Here is an 18,594-nt window from a genome sequence, read left to right on the forward strand (position 1 = left end):
GATGGGCTTCTGAATCGGTTGCTCTGGTTCTCCCACATCTATCTGTTGGAGAGAGGTATTCATGGACACATGCTTGCTGTGACTTTGAAAACTTCTGTCCTGAAGTTCAGTAGGCAGAGATACACACATTTTAGGTTCTACTGATTTCTTGATTCTTTTAGACAGTGAAAAAACATGTTCTTTCCTAGGAATAGGATTTAGAAGGTAGCAATGTTCCTGAGCAAGTGTCTGTTTTAAACTTTTTGAGAAAAAAATACTTCCTTTTGTTTTAGAGGAATCAGAACCTTGATTCCGCCTTGCATTTTTTTTGGTTCAAATCTGCAAATTCTCTTGTGTTAACAGAGTGCAGTTTGCTGACTTCTGTTTCATTTAAGCCATTAAAAATCTAAAGTTTATAACAACCGTAGCTGTGATATTGTGTGTTGTCACAGTTGGAACCACCAACACATAGCTGACCCTCCAGTAGGTTTCAGAGGTTATTCACACGGGAGGAGATTGCCCATCCTTCTGCAGAGCTGCTGGTGGATTTGAACTTTATGCCTTCAGTTCTGCAGCGCAGCTTCTTACCACTAAGCCACCAGAGAGCTCCCTGTAGTTGTCGTAGGTCTTAAAGGTCCTTCCTGTCTATCTCCTCCACGTGGCATCTGTCTTGGTTTAGCAGTCGTCCCTGTCATTGGCTCTGCCTTGGCCCCTTCCTCTGGTATTGTGTTTGTGTGGATATTCTTGAGCAAGACGCCCCGCTCAGCCTGAAGGAGGGGGCTTCAGGGGCCAGGCGCCTGTGGGTGGTGGGTGTTGTTCTGTCTCTTCAGTGTCTAGAGCCTTCTTGTAACAAGCAGACTTGTTCCATAAGGTTCCCTGCACTGCATGCTTTGTGTGGTTTTGGGTTTTTTTCCCTAGTGTTTTGTTGTTGGGGTTCAGGTTAACGTTTTCTACACACATCCTGTGCTGTTGGCTCCCTTTTCAGGGTTCTAGCTTCCTCACCACCGCATCTTGGCCTTAGATCCTTTTGGACCATTGGGTCCTGTGCAGGTGGTTTCTCAGGAGCTCGTTGCTCACAGGTGATGCTAGCCTTTGACTTACGAGCTGGCTGTGATCCGGTACAGGAACACTTCACTAGGCCTTTTCTGGAGGGTTATGAGGTAGCTGAACCCCAACCTTTCTAGCTACTCCCTAAAGAAAGGGAAGTGAGCTGATTGATGGGGGGTGCTAGTGAGGTTGGCCTACTCCACAGCCTCAGACAGGGAATCGGGTTTTGAGACTAGAACAGCAGGATTTTAGTGGGTAGAGAAAGCCAGTGAGTGTGGGGCAGTGCAGCTGGACCACCGATGAGGTGCTTTCTCCTTCCCCAGAACTTCCCTGAAGCCCTGACCCCCATGACTCAGATGATCATGCTCTTCGGGCAGCCTGTCTCCTCTCTAATGAGAGGCCCAGCTGCCCCTGCGTGGCTCTCCTCTCCCTCACGACACTGGCTCACCGGGCAGAAGCTTACAGCATGCTGCTTCTGTCACAGACACACTCTCAGAGGTGGTTTGTTGTTGTTTTTTTAATTAAGGTTGGCTGGATATTTACTGACCTTGTCTCTGAAGACACCCGGAAGGGCACTGTCCGCTACAGTCGAAATAAGGTGAGTGAAGCCGAGTTGCTGGCGCACAGACCGCTTGACAGGCTCCAGGACCTATGTGTGTACTCCCTTCCCCCGAGCCTGGCCCCCAGTAGACTGCTCTCCCTACTGAGAGCTGGCTGGCGTTGCGGCCGGCCATCAGGCCTGTACCTGGCTGCTTCTTTACCAGAGGAGGTCAGAGGTCACCATGGCTGGGCGTGGGAGCGTTTGTTCAGTGTGGCTTCCATGTATATTCTGACACGATGCTTTGGGACTCATGTGCTGCTTTTCTTGTCTTAGGACACTTACTTCCTGAGTTCAGAAGAATGTATCACTGCAGGGGACTTCCAAAACAAGCATCCCAACATATGTCGACTCTCCCCTGACGGACACTTTGGATCCAAGTTTGTCACCGCTGTGGCAACAGGTACCAGCTGTGCCAGAACTGGCCGTGACTGTGCTTAGTGATCAGTGTCCCTTGTCCCCGTCTCAGTAGCTTTTTACCCTTAGCTCAGCAGTTTCCTTCATGCACCTGGAGGTTTGTCTCCTCCCTGCACTGTGCTGAAGATTTGAACGCTGGACCTGCGTCTGAGCCCAGCGCCACTCCTGCCCCTGCCTAGTGACCGTGGATGATGGAGGTCTGCTGTGCACCAGTGGCCTCGGCATCCCACAGACCACTGGGTTAGTGTGACATCCAGAACAGGGCTGTCATTTCCATGGATGCACAGCGGTTTACGTATTGTGGCTCTCTAGTTCTGCAGCCCACCCAACACCACGTCCAGTAGACAGCCAAGCGTGTGAGTGATGGACCCGTGTTCACCTGTGAGACTTTGGCAAGGCCTTCCTTTCCTGCTCCTCCAAGTTTTTACCCTGGCCTTGTATGGCACAGAGCCCAAGGCTAGTTGTTTGCCCACAAGCATGTGCTTCTGGGGTGGATGCACCTTTGAGTGAGAGGCAGCACTGATTTTGTTTATTCTTAGTGAGGTTCCAAGTGTGAAGGGACGAGAGCAGTGCTTATCACTTGCATTTCCCTGTGAGGACATTGGGGCTGGCCTGGTGAGGATGCCTGTCGTGAGGAGACAGGGCATCTACAGCACAGCCCGCTGTATTGGGTACAGTGGCAGGTGACATGCTCCCTCTGTCCCATTATGGATTTTCCAAGACGGCCGGCACAGTTCATGCCTGTTCCGAGCCGAAGCCAGAGCCTGCCCTGGGTGTGCTGGCACTGTGTCTGTGGTGCTGTGCAGAGGGCAACCTCCTTTCAGGTCAGTCTGGCTTAGCGACATCCACATGCTGTGTGGGCACTCCGGACATGCCAAGATGGCAGTATTTTTGCTGTGCATCCTCGAATGGTTGAGGTACCTGCCAGACCACCCCCCTGATGGCGGTGGCTTTGGTCTCTCGTGGGTTTGCATGGTAACCTCGACCTTTAACAACTGTTTCTATGGGGAGAGCATTCCATGGGCAAGAAGCAAGCACATTTTTAGAATTGTCGGGAGCCTCTTAAGTTGGAGACTGTTTGGGTCTTGAGTTACTCAGTCAGACCCTGGCGGTTTGAAAATCACGCAGTTTGTCTGTGGAATTTTTCCCTCCAGAATTGGTGCTGCTCTGACAAGGTGTTAGGTCAACATGGTCTTCCTGTGCTTGTGTGCTGGCCCGGCCCCCTTGGTGACAGGTTCTTGCCCAGGACATGACCTTGCTCCCGTTTCTCCGAGGCCCCTTCAGGAATGGTGTCATTCGTGGTGATGTGGGTGTTGGGTGTTTGTGATGCACAGAGTGCCCTCCCTACCACCCTGCAGCTTCTTAACTGGGGTGTGCCCAGGGTCCTGCTGCTGTCTGCATGGCTTCTGCAGAAGTCTGGCAGTAGCTTCAGCTGGACAGCCCTGACCTGCTGTGTTCAGACATCTCTCAGGAGTAGGCTGGTGTTGTCCCTGGAGCTGTATCCAAGGCTTGTTGATGCAGAGCGAGCTTGCTGACTGCGTGTCAGACTTCTCTGTGGCTCCGCGGACGAGCCGGAGGGATTGTGGAGAAGGACGGCCAGGTGTGTTTGGCCCCAGCACTACCTTGGAGGGAGCTGTTCCTCACCACAGCGCCGGGACGGACAGAGCTCCTTCCAGAAGGTCTGCACACCCAGTGGAGTCCCGGTCCAGGTCCTGTGCCAATGCCTGCGGCCAGCTCACATGGATACTGCCAGAGAGGGCGTTGGTCAGCTGTCCACAGTCTTCATTCCTGGTCAGGCTACCATCCTGGCAGGGAAACGTGAGCCTTGTTGAGGCCTGTTTCTTCCTGGTCCTGTGGAGAGGCATTTGCGATTCATCTCACTCAGTACCGTTTAAGAGAACCTTCACTTGGATTCATGTTGCTTTTTTAGTGGACTGCAGGTTGTCCAGCACTGCCTGCCATTTTCCTTCCCTCTCCAAAGCCAGGTGTTCCTTCTCCAGTCACCTATCACACATTAAGGATGACTCTCAACTCAGCGTAGGGTTAGAGTAAGCAGTGAAGGAAGAGTCTCTGCACAGCACAGCCCGTGGCTCTGAGGCTTTGTCGGGGAGACTGTTCTGTATGCAAGGCAGGTGCTGGAGGAGCTGCTTGTACTCCATGGCATCTTCTCTGGTTCTTCAGCCCACAGGCTCAGGCAGGTTCGTGCTTCTGCATTCAGGGTCACTGTTAATTGCTGCTAGCCCCCAAGAACAAGTCTTTACTGTCTTAGGTGGGATTTTCTAGAGACAAAAGCAGTAGGGGGAGGAGAGAGAAAGGCGTGTGTGCCTGTCTGTCTGTCTGTCTGTAGGTGGGTCGGTAGCTAAAGGGAAGGAGAGAGGTTTATTTCAGAGCAACAGCTTGTGGCAATTGGCACATCCTGAGCCTGTGGTTCAGGCGGCAGTCTGCTGGAGGTGTTTGCAGAGGATGGAGAGCCCAGAGTGCACAGGGCAGGCTGCAGGCTCCCATGTCCCAGGAAGCAGTGCTCAGGTGTTGCTCTGGAGGCTTGAGAACAAGAGAGCTTTTTCAAGCTTTCCATCGCTCGGATGCAGACATGCCCCCAAGGAAACACCCATTATTCGAGCAAAGAGGGGGCTTGAGTCACCCCTTTAGTAAAAGTATAAAGCAGTTGACACCTCACACTAATCCTGCCTCTTTAGCGTCTAGGGCTTTGGTATTTATAACACATAACTCCATGGTAGTACAAAGCAGGCAAAGGGGGTATGGTTCCCAGACACTGGGAGTACTGGTGAGCCAAGTTGACATGGAACATTAACTACTAACTTTCTTCCATCCATTTCTTACCTCCTATTTCCAGATGTATCTATCCATTCCCCACTCTACCTCACCTCCAGTCCATTCAGGGGCATAAGTCTGTGGGTAAAAAGCAGGAGTCAGGTGCTTGTTGACACTGAACATACATGCTTCTGGGCACCTGTCAGAGGGTACTGTTAACTAAGCGCTTGCTGCAGAATATCAGACTACAGCCTTCAACCTAGGTAACACCGCAGCATCAAGAGACCATCCATTCTCACCTTGAGACCAGTAGGCGGTGTCCTAGTAAACAGAAAAGATGGCAGTTGGTGAGGATTATTTACTCTGATCCACAGTCAGCACCCAGGGTAGAAGCACGGCATGTTCTAGGGGGAAAGTTCGTCAAGGATGTCTTTAAAGGGCTCACGAGCAAGGCGCATAGGAGCCACACCATATTTTCATTTGCTTCATGTATATTTGAAAGTTGGTCATTGGCTAGTGATGACAAAAGAAGAATCCGTGGGCTGTCTAAAAACAAATCTGTCTTGGCAGAAGTGCAAGCAGGGTGCTCCCTGGAGGCGAGGATGCTAAAACGTCATCTCATGTATTTTTGACATCATGCTGGGAAAGGTGGAGGGTCAGCGAGAGAAAGGAAGGCCTTCAACAAGATGGGAAGCCACAGTGACTGCAGCAGCGGGCTGGGGCCTCGAGGGGGTCACGGGGGAGTGTAGTTCCAGCCTGGTCACAGGGTCACTGTGCTGAGAGTCATTGACTTGACTACCCAACAGCAGCGTTCCCTGGATCCTGATAAGATGTGTGGTTTGTGAAGATACAGTGCTGGGGGCCACTGGCACAAGGCCATGGTGTCTGGGTGCTCATGCCACTCTGAAATCAGCAGTGAGTGAGAGTTTTCGGTGGGTTGTCTTTTGTTCTTGGTCAGAAGTACGAAGTATCAAATTTGTGCCTTGAAGTCTGTTTGGTAGATATTTTTCTGAAGCTCTTTCTTTCTGTTGCAGGTGGGCCTGACAACCAGGTCCACTTTGAAGGTTACCAGGTGTCCAATCAGTGCATGGCCCTGGTTCGAGATGAGTGTCTGCTGCCGTGCAAAGACGCCCCTGAGCTTGGCTATGCCAAGGAGTCGAGCAGCGAGCAGTACGTGCCCGACGTGTTCTATAAGGTAAACACTGGGTGAATCTCGTCAGTGACTGACTGCAGATGGGGTGGACGTCTCTCTTGGATATTTCTACTGCTGAGGAGCTGTGGGTATTGAAAATCTGTTTGTGAACATGCATAGCACATTCTGTTGCATTTCCAGAGTTCATTATCAACTCCTCAGGCTTCTGTGGTTTTAGTTTTATACCAGAAGTGGAAATACCCACCAAGTTTGCAGTTAAAACACCTTGTCAGACCTTTGTTCCACACATTGCCGATTCTGAGAAGGAGAGTGATGCCAATGCCGAGATCTCACCAGTGCAGAGACTGGGCTTTCCCACGGAGACGGAGGATGAGGTTAATGCTCTAGATAACAGCTATCTGTTTCCGGGTCTTGATAACTTGTGAAAGCTAAAAAAGTATATTTATTGGGAACTTTTGTCAACTCTGAACATGTAGGAGTTGGATGTCTCCTGAGAGGCATGCGCTCTGCTCTCAGGAGTTGCTCCTGCCTGTGATGAGACAGGACCGGTCCCCTCCCGGTAGACCAGTTTCCTCCTGGTGGCTGCCATCGCCCTGCTCCTTGAGAAGTCTCGGCAGGTCAGCGTTCCTGTGCCCCGAGGAGGAGCTGACTGCAGAGATCTCGGAGGCAGTGTCTCCGCGTGGCCTCTGGCTCCCGTTATCCCTGACAGGAGACCTGAGGTGTGCCGAGCCGTGGCTTTTCCCTCTGCCCATGATGTGTCCTTTCCCCCGGCTGCGTGACAGTGCTTTTCTGTGCTGCCTTGTTGACCAGGCTGCTGCAGTGTGCCCTGGTCTGGTTTTCCTTGAGTGTCCTGTCCCTGGCCTGTTGAACTACTTGAATCTGTGTCATTGTTAGATACCTTTGAGTCAGCAATGACACAGCGACCCCATGAACAGATAGGAAGGAGCCTCGGAGCCTTGGCCTCCCCTGCCCCATCATGGTCCCTGCCATGCTAAGACCAGTTGTTGCCATCAGGTCAGTTCCAAGACAAAGACGGATGACCGTCTAGCTTTCCCAGTGTGATGGCTTTTTCCTTTAGTGCTTCGACCACATTTAGGAAATGTCCAGCTACCTGGTACTCCTGTTAAAATTTGAGTTTTTTAAGAACAGCCTCTGAAAACCTGCTGGAGGCTGAGTTATGAGTCCCTTATGTCTTGGTGGTAGTGAGAGAGTAAGTTATCAAGCTGCGGCTCACACCCCACACATTGACCCCTTCAGCTCTTTCTGGGGGCTGTGCAGCCATCACCACAGTTCCCTTTTAGAACACTCTTGTTCCCACCAAGGAGATCTTGTGCCCCTCTGCCGTGACCCCTAAGCTCACAGCCTGTGGCAGCCACTCTGCCTTCTGCCTCTGCAGAGTAGTCTGTTCTGAACCTTTCTGGAAGGGACCTTGTGTGGCCTTTGTCTGACTTCACTCGGCATGTTTCGTGGGCAGCTGACATCACACATAGCACAGCTTCGCTCCTCTCTGTACCAGAACCACATTTTATTATTGGGACACCCCAGTCACCACTGATAGACATTTGGGTCTCATGAAACGTGCCTGCCCACAGAATGAGGAATGTGAGAAGAACGTGGATCTTAGCCCCTCTCTCCCACTGTGGCTGCTCAGGTCTCCTGGGGCTCAGCAGTAAGCCTGACACGCAGGAGCTGAGCTCTGGAGTCCTCTGATGGATAAACCTGGGGTTTTTTTTTGTTTTTTAATTTTATTATTTTTGTGTGCGTGTACCGTCAAATCAGATCTGACTGGTACAGGAGGAGATTGCCCCTCCTTACCCGGCAGAGCATCTGGTGGATTCGAACCGTGCACCTCTGGGATTGTAGTTGCAGCTTCTTGCCACTAGGCCACCAGAGCTCCCCTGGATAAACCTGGTTTTGAGGCAGGAGGTGGTCAAGCTGACTAACAGCACTCGCTTTCCCCAGAGCAGAAGCCTCTGGGCGGATGTCAGGGAGTGGACTCTCTCTGCGCTCTATGGGCAGCTGGGAGTCCACTTCTGAATCCCGGGAGGGGTTCATCTTCTTCTGCAGTGGCTCTTTTGCCACTCTTTGGCCTCATCTGGGGCTCCAAGACTGCTGGAGGAGGCCAGCCAACAGGCCTTCGTGTCTCCTTGTAAATGGTCTGTGGGACGAAGCAGGAAGAATCCCTGCTTGTAGTGCAGACCTGGAGGTGTGCTCAGGGGCCCGCTCACTTTAAAGCTCTTGATGACCCTCATACATCATCAGCTCCCTGGGGAGCGGTGTCCGGCGTGAACCAGCATGGTGGTGGGAGGGTGCTGACTGCAGGGCACTTCACTCCTGTTAGGATGTGAGACCAGCTGCACTAGGACCTCATTTCCATTAACCTTCTCTTCAGACACTTCAGACACTTGGTCTGTGGGCTGGCCAGTAGCAGGGCTGCAGCCAGTGTCCTCATGGAACTGCTCCTTGTACTTAAAGCTGCTCTGGCTCCCTTTGCGGGGACCCGAGCAGTGTCTGGCTCTGGGCTCAGGCCAGAACATGCTCCAGAAACCTTTCCGGGCCTGATGTTGTTGTATACTGTTGAGTTGGATCCGACTCCCAGCAGACCCTCCAGTGCGTTTTCAGGGTCAGTAAATCACATGGGAAGAGATCGCCCGTCGTGCTCTTGTGGAGCATTTCCATGCTGTTGGTTTTGCTGTTCACCTGTGTCTGGAGCATCCCAGTCCTCAGAGACGTGTCGTGAACTTCGTCCTCCGCCCACCAAGCGTGTGCCACTCACTGCTCTTTCTCTCCTGCCTGGGAGTTGAGTTCTGTAGATTTTTTTTTTTTTTTAGTTCTGCAGATTTTTTAAAAAATGCTTTATACACAAGATTGTCCCTAATAATATTATTGCTTTCCGTAGAAGTAAGTATTACAGTTTCTTTTTGTATAGTTTCAAAGAATGAGAATTGACCCTTTTATTCTTGGGAGGCTAAAAGATCAAACCCTAGTGGTGCTTGTTTGCTAGAGGGTCTGTCATCTGTGAGTTGGTTCTGACTTGGAGGTTCACAGCAGCGACACTCTCCAGAATTCTTGCTTGCTGCCTTGGTTTCCGTTTTTGTCTTTTGGTTGGTTGTGCATGTGCCCACTGCAGGACGGCATTTGACTGCCGCTTCTGTATTTATTGTGGATCCAAGTAGAAAGAAATCCTTGACAAATTCAGTGTTTTCTCTGTTAATATGATGTTGCATATTGCTCTGGTTGGAAGGTTTTTGTTTGTTTTGTAATATTGCAATGTGTGTGATCCATACTGAAGTCTTTGGCTTCCAAGTCTTGTCAGCAAGATGGTTTGTGAAATTGTGTCTTTTATATAGAGGTGCATTACTGGGTTATGCTTACTAGGCAAAGACTCAGACTCAACTTTCTCAGAGTATGTGATCCGCACCTGGAGAAAGGCTTGGTGAAGTAGATGGGTTCCTGTCATGGTGGCAACAGTCAGGTCCCACACGGATGGGGAGAATAGGCAGGGCCGCTTGACTGCCCCAAGCCCCTGCAGGACTGGCCGTTCCGCTCTGTGTGCAAGGTGCCCGCTCAGGCCTGCTTCCTGGGTATCTTGGGGTCATTCTGTCTTACTACTTGGAGGACTTCTTCATGTGTCTCCATTCTAAGCCTTGATCCACTTTGCTCAGTGTGGCCTATCTTCTGATGAAGAAACTTTTAATCTAATCCACTTTGTGACCTTTTTCTTTCTTCTTCAGTCTTCTGAGTCATAAAGATAGTTTTGTTATAGTGTCAGCTGAGAAGTTTAGCATTTTGCCTTCCACACATAGGTTGTAAATGTCCCTTGATTTCAGAAGTGTGGTGTGAGGTCAGAGGCCAGCCCTTCTCCATTGTGAGGCATGCTCTCCTCGCCATTGTCCGAGCACTGCTTCTGGGGACATCTGTCCTTTCCTTTTGGTCATGATACTGTGGTCTGTGGTCCCTACTCTGGTCCGTGGGAGAAAGATGAGGCAGTGCGCCGCCGTAAGGGTCCTGAGCCTTGGATGGAGCGATGCTGCCCTGCGCTGGAGGTTTGCTGTCGCTGGGTGACTGGAGGCTGTTGCTCTGCCCCGGGCATGCACACGTCCCTTCTGTAACCACTGTCGCTGCACCGGGTGTGTGTCCCCTCTGTAATCATACGATTTTTTCTTAGATGCCTGTTGGCCCTCTTGTGGAGAGAAGTTCCTCCCAGCTTGTTTCTAGCCCCACAGTATGAGTCCTTTGGCCTTCCTGTATCAGGAAAAGACCGGTTAGAACAACAGGAAACGTGGCAGCACTTAGTTCAGTCCTCCTGCAGACTCGAGCTCTGATTTTCAACTAGACCTTGGAAAGGAGGTGCCAGCGTTGATGCATTCATCACAGTGTTGTCCGGGTATCGCGTGGTCCCTGTTGCATGTGCCTGGGCAGCAGGCAGAGGCAGGGCGCAGTGAGAGGAATGCCTCGTGCGCTCACGCCGCTCCTGTTGGCATGGACCCACACTGACGCGGCTCTGCTGCCTGGGCGAAGGGCCTTTTCTGCAGCTCCTCTCCGTGAGCCACATCAGGGCCTGTGCTGGAGGCCAGGAGGAAGGAGCCCTTTGTCCCCTGTATGGTTTCGGGGAAGGGAGCTCCGGTGGATGGCCTACTGGTAAAGACTTGCACTGTGAAACTAGAGACATGTGGTTCGAATCTACCAGCTGCTCTGTGGGAGAAAGATGGACAGTCTTGTGTGCAGTTAACTGCCTCTGAAAACCTGCTGGAGGGTCAACGACAACAGCAAGGACACAAGGGAACACACACTAGCTGCTGCTTGTCCCTGGGGATTGTGCTCCTTAGAGGTTCTCCTGCCCCGCCTCAGGACCCAGCTCATGCTCACGGACTCCCACCGGCAGGAGGCGAGCACTGGTTGATGAGCCTCTGTCAGTGACTGCTGGATTGGTTTGTGGACCTCGTTCCCAACAGTGTTGGGTTAACTCTCCCACCTGAGCCCACAAATGGCTGTGCGGAGATTTGGTACCTTCTGCTGGGCTCTCCCATATGCTCTCCAGAAAGCCCATGGCGTTTCCTCCAGCTGCATCACCTGAGCGTGCCATGGGCCCCACCCCTCACCTAGGAGGTGCTGTCTTGTGCCGAGTGTCCATCCAGCATCTGAGCCTTGCAGGTGTCTGGCCCTGCATCCCCTGATGGAGCCTGCTCTCGGGCTGACCTTGGCCCTGGGTTGAGGAGCAGACTCAAAGCTGATGCTTCTGAATCTCAGTTGCTTGGACGTGCTCTCTCATTTCTCCCTTGTCCAGCTATTAGGTGCCAGGCCAATGACGATTGTAAGCCTTCCTTTCACCATCCTAAAGGGCCATGTGACAGTGCCCCTGGGCCAGCCACACAGCCCCTCACACCACCCAGGAGCTGGACACTAATGGGGTGCTGCTGACTGAACTGTTCCCTAAACACCAGCCTGCAAGCAACACCCCTGTCCTGTGGAGTGTCAGCCTTGTGCCCTTGTCACCTGGCTGGCCAGTTCTTTAGGGCAAAAGGCTGCACTTTAGAGACCTCATGCACCTTCTCCAAAAGCTGATGCGTGGCCTCTCCAGTCTGTGACATGAACTCTGGAGTCCGGATGTCAGGACAGTGGTGCTCCCCCCCGGTGGCCCGTGTCAGGGGATCTTGGAGGCTGCACACACCGCCAATCCCCTGCCCCCAGCATCCTTCTCCAGGTAGAACGAGAGCTGCTGACACTTGGCGTCTGCCAGACTTGGATGAAGATGTCCTCCTCCCACCGTCTCCTTCTGACATGTGCTCAGGCCAATAGAGAGTAATTACCTTCTCAGACGGGCTCAGGACTGGCGGCAACGGCGCCCCCGGCGGGGGGTGGGTGCTGCACCTTTATTTTCTTGGGGAGCAGACACGGTACAGTTGGATAGTTAAATCAGAGAGAATAGCACGGTACAAAGAGAGTGGGCTTTTAACAGGAACGTCCCTGGAGGGGAAGATTAGTGCGAACAGGTGCTGGGGAAATGTTTCTGCGTATTAGAGCTTAATTAGGTTGGAAGGCGCACTCCAGATGGGCTCGTTACGAGTGAGCTGTTGCAGGCTCTTTCTTGTAGGGCGAGAGTGTGTTTTGGAAGTGGTGGTTTTGTGGGATTGAATGTTGTTTCTTCACCTCCGGTCTGGAAGTCCCCTCTTCTGGGCGCAGGATTCCTCTCTTAGGCCCCCTGTCCTCAGTTGACCCGAGAACAGAAGCCCCGCGATGCAGCGTAGACTGCTGGTAGGGACAGGACGCTGTGTGTGGTGAAGACAGAGCCCCAAGCCCTGCAGGGCCAGCCAGGCTGGACATGCGCCCCACGTGGGTGCAGTGGCCTGCCTACCCTCTCAGGCTTGGCAGCAGCCTCTGATAACAGCACATGACAGTGTCAGCAGTCCCAGGTGGTACTGGCCCAGCAGGGATGGCACTGGGCGCTCTGCCCCAGAGAGCACCTGCTAGGGCTTGAGAACATTCCTCCTGTAGCGCTGGCGGAGGCCCCGTCCAGGACCACGATGTGCCTGTAGACTCAGTGAGCGCTATCTGTGAAGGAGAGTGATGAGTTAGGTGAAAATATGAGCCCTCTCACAGGATTCTTAACGAAAGGCTGAGTTCTCAGGAATTTCTTTCTAGAGAGCTCTGTTTGAACTCGGCATGTCTGACATAAATCAGATCTAATTGTCATCTCATGATTAATGAACATATGCTGGCCGTTTCCCCGTAATTAAACTTTATGTTCCATGCGTCTGACAAAGCAAAACAAGTTGAGACTCGGACAGCTTGGCGGTGGGCTCCGTGTCCGTGTGTGTGTGTGTGCACACTCACATTTGTTTATGTTGTTAGCACACACGTATGAAGTTTCCAGAAGTCTCTCTGTGAGGTGTGAGAATGGACTTGTCAGGGACAGCGTGGAGTGCTCTGACCTGAGGAGGCGTGCCCACCCTGCCCAGTCTGTCCATCCATCTGTCCCCCTGCCTCACAGACAGTGCTTCAATGCCAACTGGTGCCAGAAAAGGGGTGTCTTTAGCCAGCCCCCTGGTGGAGACCTGCCGGCTAGGAACATGTGCTTTCTGTCTTGGGATCATCACGAGGTTGAGGGCGAAGCAGTGGAGGCCAGACCCATGTGGAGGTCTGAGTGTCCTCCCATCTGCTTCTCGTGCACTTAGCTAGTGGGGAGTTAAGGGAAGACAGGAGCCTAACCTTGGCTTGTTTCCCACTGCAGGATATCGACAAGTTTGGCAACGAAATCACCCAGTTGGCACGCCCCCTGCCCGTGGAATACTTGATCATCGATGTACGTCATGCAATAGCAGCCTTGTGGACCCAGCGGGCCCTAGGTTGCTGCTCCAGGCCTCCAGCACCCCGTTTCCTTGAGGACTCACAGCACTCGGGGCTTCCTTTTCAGTCCCTGGTTTTTGGTTTCCTTGAGAGTAGCCTAGGGCTGTCATACTCTGTTCAGACATGGAAACAAGAGTGAACGGAGCCCCTTCTGCCCCTTGGGCTCCAGAGTGACCCATTCAGGCCTGCCATCCCACCTGCACATTAGCAGATGTTCATGGCTGCCCCACCCAGAGCAGCTGCCAGGGTAGTGTGTGTCAGGGGGTCAAGTTGGCCTCCTAGAGCTGCAGAAGCCACATGGGCCCCAGGCTTCTGCTCAGGGAATGTCATGGTCGTGACCACATGGGCTATGAGGTGAGGACTGGTCCTCAGTCTGAGGGCAGAGGGCGCTGAGTGCAGATGAGGACAGCCAGCCTGCAGACAGGTGCTCCTCCCATTGCACCGCCTGCAGCCTCCCAGTGGACCAGGCTGCTGTGTGTGGTGACATGTCAGGGCACCTGGCACAGTCAGGTGGAATCCTGCCTCAAGCTTGGGGCTGGCCCGCTGCCTCTGCCTGTGTCGAAAGCCGCAGGGACATGTATCTGTTCTCCAGAAGGCTTCCAGAGCAACAGCCCCGAGTCTGATGAATGTCACCCTGCAGGGAACATCTGTGTTGACCAACAGAGACTGGAGTGCACACTGGGCGCTGGAGGAGATGGGATCTGTCAGAACCACAAGTCTTCTGTGTGTGTGTTGAGGGGGAGTGCGTATGCAGCCCACAGCTTGGTTTAGGATGTGTTGTCATCAGGAAGGCACTGGGTGCCTGTGTGCTACCTGGCAGAGAGAGGGCAGGCTTCCCAGGCCACCTGGAGGGGCCCTCCTGCTCATGTTCCATGGCACCAAGGGATGGGCAGCATTCTCCAGGCCTCTGCCCGACAGCAGAACCGTTTTCACACCTGGGAACTCAGTGTAGATGTGGTGCCGTTTTTAAGGGTCTGTTTTATTGTTTCCCAGGCATCTTTGGTTTTTTCTCCTCACATCTCGGTTTCACTGTGTGCATGTCTTCCCCAGATGCAGGACAGTGAGGGGGCACTCCCTGAGGAGTGGGTTCAGTGCCTGAGCCCTCTCCACCTGCCCTGTGCTTCTTCCTCAGATCACAACCACCTTTCCCAAGGACCCTGTTCATACCTTCTCCATCTCACAAAACCCATTCCCCATTGAGAACCGGGATGTCCTGGGGGAAACACAGGTAAGCCTGTCTTCTAGACACGAGACTTGGGCTGTTGGTGGGGTTGTAGAGGTACCACGCTCTCAGACTGCCCAATTCATCCACTTGGCACACCACAGATCTTACCCCAGCAAGGACAGGTTGCCCGGCCTCAGCCTCTGACTGCCAGAACGCCCGTTCCAACTTTTCTCCAGAGCTGATGGGTCACTGGGTGGCCCCCCAGTTTTTTCTGTCTCTGTGCTTTCCTCGGCCCTGCAGCTCTGTTGCTCTAGCATGGTGTCTTCCAGCTCATGGGCAATGGCCGTTTTGGCCCATAGACTGTACACACCCGTTCTGAGCCGTCACCAGTGGGCCCTTCAGAAGGTGGTGTAGTGAAAGGAGGCCTTTTTTTGGCCTTTTCTTATCCAGCCCTGCTGCCTGTCTGGTCCTTCTTGGACCACAGCCCAGGCTTTTGGGCAGCATTCTCCATCCTGATAGGGCCCTTCCCGCCCATCCCAGAGGTTTCCACATTCTTGAGTTTGGGGAAGAGAGAGCACTGCCCTTAGCCACACGGTTCACGGATGGGCCAGCTTCACACACTGAGTGCCGAGAGTGAGGGGGTGGCCACTAGCACCAGCTCTGCTGCCATGACTCCTCTGCTTGGCACACCTCCAGGGCCACAGAAAATACCACCATGCCCATCTCCCTCCGGGGTGCTGAACAGGCTTCAGGGACACTGATGTGCTTGCTTTCCTCTGCCCCCACATCAGGACTTCCACAGTCTGGCCACCTACCTGTCCCAGAATACCTCAGCCATGTTCCTGGACACCATCTCAGACTTCCACCTGCTGCTTTTCCTGGTCACCAATGAAGTCATGCCCCTGCAGGTGGGTCGGGGAGGAGAGCCGCCCCGGCGCGTGGGGCTGCGGGCAGGGTCGGGGGAACGCTAGCACTCCTTACCTGGGTCCAGGTTGAATTCCAGAATTGTTTGCTGTCTTGCAACAGAAATGCTGCAAGGGGCTGGCAATAGAAGATGTTAGATTGCTGTGCCCATCGTGATGAGATGTGTCTGTGTGTCTGGCTGTGGCCTTGGGCCCCAGGCGGGAGGGGGTGTGGCCACGTTTGGCATGAGTGTGGTGTTAGTTTCACAGTGGTAGCCTGGATGAGCCCTGGTGGTGGGAAGGGGACTTGCCAGCAGACCTCGCTTCGTTTATGTCATGTAGGACAGCATCAGCTTGCTGCTGGAGGCCGTGAGGACCAGGGATGAGGAACTGGCCCAGACCTGGAAGAAGTCTGAGCAGTGGGCCACCATTGAACAGCTCTGCAGTAAGTGCCACCCATCTTGAGTGGCAGCCCTCACTCTGGGCATCTGGCCGTGTCACCAGGGTCCAGAGTTCTCAGCTAGGGCGTCCTGGTGGACTTCACTGGCAGCAGGACACTTCATGGGATGGTAGTGCTTCCCTCCCTCAGTGCCGATGCTGAGGGGCGTGACTAAGGCTCCAGCGTGCACACCTGGTCCTTGGGAGACAGGTCACACAGGCACAGTGATAATTGACAGGAGTCTTCACAGCCCCAGGTCAGCTGTGCCTGCAGGACTGGCAGAGGGCCAGGCAGTGGCCAGGGCCACTGCTCTCAGGTATATACAGCCCAACGCATGTATGGAGCGGGGGCTGGACTGGAAGGCCCAGGCCCTGGTGGACTCCCACCCAGGGGGAACGCTTCCTCCGCTTGCCTTGCTGCATGTAGGGGCCCGGTTCTGAGGTGTGTCACCTGCAGGTTACTTGGCAGCCTTTTCCCTGTGCTGTGGGAAGTATCGGGTGGCCTTAGATAACCTTGAGAATCTCTCTGAAAAGAGTTTACACCAGTTTCTTAATCTAGAAAGTTAGACCAGAACAACCTTGTTAGACTCTGCGCTGACACTAGAGCACAGAGAGGCCCAGTGGCTTGAATGCTGGTGTCTGAGGACAGGGCCCACCGAGGCCAGCTCCCTGGTATCCAGGCCTGCCTGGCTCAGGCCATCAGATTCTCGGGCACCCCTGGGCCTGTATCAGCCAAGGTGAGGAGAGGGTCTGAAGGTACCAGGAAACCTCTCTTCCTGGTTCCCCAGGAGGGCACTGAGCCCAGGGCCCCAGCTCCACTGTCTCACAGATCTGGTGACAGGGAAGCTGTCTTGGAGCACAGACACCATGAGAAGCAGAGTCACCGTTTCATTAGCTGGTGGCTGGCTCCCCACACCCCACTGTGGCCACTTGGCTACTTTAGGAGTTGCTGTCACACTCTGCCCATCAAGGTGCCCCACACCTTCCAGCAGTGGATTCTGTGGACGCCGGGGAAGACCAGGGCCCTGCCGTAAAAGGACGGGCTCTCATGGAGGACAATGTGGAACATGTTGGTTTTGCCAGAAAATCAGTACAAATCCTCCAGATGGTGGGGGGTGGAGAAAAACCCGCAAGGCTTGAGACTGATCTGGAAGTGCTGAGGGACTAGAATGGTCATGTGGTATAGACTCCCTCTCAGACCCCATCTGTCAGGGACCCCGCGGCCTCTGCCTTGGGGTGGCTCACTGATGTTTGTGCTGGGCCTCACTGGTGTTGGCCTGGCCTCTACGGCCTGCAGTTACCACACTGTGCCACAAGCACTGGCTGAGCAGTGTGACACTCTGGGGGTGGGACGAGGGCTGTGAGAGTGATGACCAGAGGTCTTCTCACTCTCTCGCCCCCAGGCACCGTCGGCGTGCAGCTTCCCGGCCTCCAGGACTTCGGTGCCGCAGGAGGCTCCGCGCACGCCACCAGCTCTGCCACCATGTGGGCCTGCCAGCACTGTACCTTCATGAACCCACCGGGCACCGGCCACTGCGAGATGTGCAGCCTCCCAAGGACCTAACGCCCCGCCCTGGAGGGACAGCCCAGCCCTCAGGAGCTGGCTGTGCCCAGGGTGCAGGCCTGAGGGTGCAGGCCGTGGGCTCTGACCCAGAGCTTCTCTCCCCGAGGGCACCCCTTGGACAGGGTGCCAGGCTGTGGAGCAGCTGCCAGCCTTCACAGCAGCCAGGGGACCGGGCCCCTGCCTCGTGCGGAGCTGGGGGACCTGCTGCTAGCCTCACACCCTCCCTCCCTTTAGAGCTCTTTGTCCCATAGCCCCCGCCCCACCCCACCCCACCCCCAGTTTTGGTTAGGAGTGCTTGGCTCTGTGTCCTGTTGCTGTGGACAGAGACCTCACCTGTGGGGGCCCTCCTCTTCAGACAGCCATCATCTGGTGGACTCACAGGGGCAGCCACTGCCCTCCCCACCAGACCTGCAGGGGTCAAAGTAGGCTACCCGCTGTAAAAACAATGATTCCTGCCCAGAGGGCTTTTATTTATTTTTGTAAGATAAAACTGCACAAAAGGGGAGTGAGACTAGTTTCCACGTCCTTCCCTCCCTCAGTAGGTCCCTCTGGGGGGGGTGTCCCAGGTGGAGTGTGGATGGGGACCCGTCACTGACCCTTGATAAAACCTCAGTGCCTGAGACGGCCCACCACGCCTATGCCGCATGCTGACTGCCCCAGATGTGCGCACAGAGCAGGGCGCGGGGATCCGCCCGAAGGCTGGGGCTGCTGACAGGCCGGGTGCAGACCCGGTACCCCACACTCGGCCCCTGACCTGATGCAGTGACCAGCGGACAAGCCCCAAGAGGCCGCTGGAGGCTCGGTGAGCTGGAGGCTGCTCAGGCCATGGGATAGAGAGTACGGCGCTGCAGGCCTCTGATGGGCCAGCCAGAGACCTGCCTGAGCCCCTGCTCTGGGCCCCTTGATGCCTCTTTGCCTTAATGGCAGCTGGGTATCCATGCTGCCCAGTACCCGCTAGAACGGCGGCCTCTCCAGATGGCCAGGACCTTTCCTCCTTGGGGCTCTGTGGGAGACAACGCCAGGACCTGAGCATCAGGTGTAGACACAGCACCTGGCGGCCTTGAGGAACAAGACCCCTGAGTAACTGGTCTGGCCGTGGTGGAACCGTCCCTCCAGCCGGCCATCAAGGGCCCACGGCTGGTGTGTTGCGTGGCCACAGCTTCACTCAGCAGAGGCGGCATGTGGGTGGGCCACCCGCCTGAGCTCAGCCTA

General features: G+C 54.3%; 1 protein-coding gene across 1 annotated transcript in view; it reads left to right on the forward strand.

Annotated features, from left to right (window-relative positions):
* The window catches only part of NPLOC4 (nuclear protein localization 4 homolog (S. cerevisiae)), a 55,111-nt gene extending 37,729 nt beyond the window's left edge, over nucleotides 1–17,382 (forward strand). Inside the window, exons 10-17 of the mRNA XM_006886151.1 lie at nucleotides 1,553–1,624; nucleotides 1,901–2,027; nucleotides 5,848–6,008; nucleotides 13,198–13,269; nucleotides 14,446–14,541; nucleotides 15,270–15,386; nucleotides 15,723–15,825; nucleotides 17,222–17,382. Coding sequence (XP_006886213.1) covers nucleotides 1,553–1,624; nucleotides 1,901–2,027; nucleotides 5,848–6,008; nucleotides 13,198–13,269; nucleotides 14,446–14,541; nucleotides 15,270–15,386; nucleotides 15,723–15,825; nucleotides 17,222–17,382 — 909 coding nt within the window. The remainder of the gene's footprint in view (nucleotides 1–1,552; nucleotides 1,625–1,900; nucleotides 2,028–5,847; nucleotides 6,009–13,197; nucleotides 13,270–14,445; nucleotides 14,542–15,269; nucleotides 15,387–15,722; nucleotides 15,826–17,221) is intronic.
* The last annotated feature ends 1,212 nt before the right edge of the window (nucleotides 17,383–18,594 follow it).

This window comes from Elephantulus edwardii, unplaced genomic scaffold, assembly GCF_000299155.1.
Source record: "Elephantulus edwardii isolate Elephantulus edwardi_28Jun2011 unplaced genomic scaffold, EleEdw1.0 scaffold00048, whole genome shotgun sequence".
Classification (NCBI taxonomy): Eukaryota; Metazoa; Chordata; class Mammalia; order Macroscelidea; family Macroscelididae; genus Elephantulus; species Elephantulus edwardii.